A 2,500-nucleotide genomic window follows, 5' to 3' on the forward strand; every position below is an offset into this window, starting at 1 on the left:
CAACGGGAAAAGAAATCAGGAAAAGAAGCTATGGTACACTGCACACGTCAAACGTTGGTAGCACAACTGCAGTAGCTTGTGAATGAAAATCATTGAAGTCGGGACAACAGCTAAAAAACACACCAAACAAACAAAAAAATATAGTACGCTGCACGCACCAAACGTTGATAGCACAACTGCTGTAGCCTGCGAATGAAAATCACTGAAGTCTTGACAACGGCAAAAACAGAAGAAGAAAAAAAAAAGAAAAGAAAAAAAAAAAACAGAAACTATGGTACGTTGCGCACGTCAAACGTTGGTAGCACAACTGCTGTAGCCTGTGTCCGACTTGCAGGGCACAGCGATGTACTGTTTGGCCGCCGCGCTCCGGCCGTTCATTGAGCCGGCAGCGAAGTCCTCCCCCCTGCCAGCTCCCGAGACACACTTCTTGGGACACATCAGTTCCTGGAAGCGAACGCGGAAGAACTTGCCGGTCAGGTAGTAGATGAAGAAGTAGCAGGCGGAGTTGGAGAGCGTGACCTCCTCCACACACTTCCGCACCGTGATGTAGGTGAAGTGACGCCTCCATACGGGAGACCTCTGAGGGTCGTCGTCCCCGACCGGGAAGTTCTGCTCCAGGGAGTAGACCAAGGTGGCCGGCAGCCAGGTGCAGATCAGATAGAAGGAGATGGACAGCAGCGTCATCGTAGACGCTTGGTTCTGACCTGAACCCGAAGGGGCCAAGACCCCAGCCGGACCTCGCGAGGTGATGTTGCGGATCTCGCGGATGACAAAGACGTTGAAGACCAGGGCCGCGAAAGGCGCCACCCCGAAGACCGTCAGCTCCGTGATCCACGTCCAGTACAGCGGGAAGTTGGTGGCTTGCAGGTGCTGGCGATGGTTGCACACCTTGTAGTGCTCGTCGTAGGTCCACAGGTAGGCCTGCACGCAGCTCAGCAGGAGGCAGAAGAAGAGGAGGGTGAAGACGACGACTACGGCTCTCCCCACCGTGCAGTACTTCTCCTTCAGGAACGGGTGACAGATGGCGATGTAGCGCTCCACAGTGAAGCTCAGCACCAAGAGAGGGGCCATGTACTGCGCGTAGTAATACACCGTGTAGAACAGCTCGCACGACACGTAGCCGTCGAACGTCTTGATGTCCCAGGCGTAGTTCAGCTCGATGAAGATGTGCAGGATGAGGAAGACGGAGTGTGAGATGGACAGCGTTCCTAAGTAGATCGCCGAGGAGTTGCTGCGTCTGGTGCGCTGGCCCAACCAGATGAAGGCGCAGAGGGGGTTGCACGGGATTCCGATGAAGTAGAACACCGGGGTCACCATGCGGTCGATGGCTAGTGCGGCCGGCACGTACTTCTCGTAGAACTGGGTCAAGGTCAGTTGTTCGCCGGCCGACGTCCCGTTGCTCTGGGCTGCGACGGAGTCGTTCATGTCTAAGGTCACGGTCACAAAGGGTGAGGACGATGCGTTAGTCGTCATCTGAAAAAATAAAAAAAATAAAAAATAAATAAAAGAGAAAGAGAGAGAGAGACGATAAGATAGTTTATTCGATAAGGCCATGTCCCCATTTGAAAGGATGTTTACATATTTTGTGTGGATGAATCTACATAAGGATATGATCTTACAACATGTATACGCAAACAAAAGTGTGTTCTGTTTAATCAACCATGAAACTGTGTCCTTTTAATGTCTTACAAATAAACATGGCAAGACAAATTGATGTTATCATTTGTAGAAGACAACGCGCAATATCAACCGAGAATTACTTCGTCTGCAAGAGAGAGAGAGAGAGAGAGAGAGAGAGAGAGAGAGAGAGAGAGAGAGAGAGAGAGAGAGAGAGAGAGAGAGAGAGAGAGAGAGATGTCGATTAGATTTATTGGGAAACATGATGTATTTTGTTTTGATTAAGAGAGGTAGATAGTGAAGAGCAACTGTGTTACTTTGAAATGAAAAGTGAAACCGTGATGATGACAATGAACAAACATTTACTTATGTATATATTTTCCATCTTTCTTTTTCTTTTTTGCCATTTCCTTTTTCTTTCCACCTTTCTTCTTTTCATTCATTCTTTCTTTATTTCTTTATTTTTTTTGTTCTATGATCTTTCTTGTTCGTTTATTCATTTATTTGATTATTTCCAACTGTTTGTCTGTCTCTGTCTGTCTGTCTGTCTGTCCATCTGTCTCTGCCTTTATTTCTCCTTTTTTATCAGTGAGTCATTCGGTGAGAACTTTCCCAGAGTGCGGGTTATGAAATGTAAAAAAAAAAAGAAAGAAAAAAGAAATAATGACAGTAATAAAATGATAAAATAAAAAGTCAGACAACGTTAGTTCATATCATCATACGTGCATGCACGCATGCAAGAAAAGTTTACATATGAAGAATACATTGGAAACGATGACATCGGCAAACCAAAGTACATCATGTCGAGGGAAAGGGAAATAATGGCTCCACCGAAAAGTTGTTTTCGAAATACACTACGCCCAATGTCCTTCACATAGCTGGT

At 46.6% G+C, this 2,500-nt stretch overlaps 1 protein-coding gene across 1 annotated transcript; it reads right to left on the reverse strand.

Annotated features, from left to right (window-relative positions):
* Positions 1-288: 288 nt before the first annotated feature.
* LOC143282553 (growth hormone secretagogue receptor type 1-like) lies at positions 289-1,425 on the reverse strand. The gene has a single exon (XM_076588239.1). The coding sequence runs from the start codon at positions 1,423-1,425 to the stop codon at positions 289-291; it is 1,137 nt and encodes a 378-aa protein (XP_076444354.1).
* Between the last annotated feature and the right edge of the window lie 1,075 nt (positions 1,426-2,500).

This window comes from Babylonia areolata, chromosome 5 (assembly GCF_041734735.1).
Source record: "Babylonia areolata isolate BAREFJ2019XMU chromosome 5, ASM4173473v1, whole genome shotgun sequence".
Taxonomy (NCBI): domain Eukaryota; kingdom Metazoa; phylum Mollusca; class Gastropoda; order Neogastropoda; family Buccinidae; genus Babylonia; species Babylonia areolata.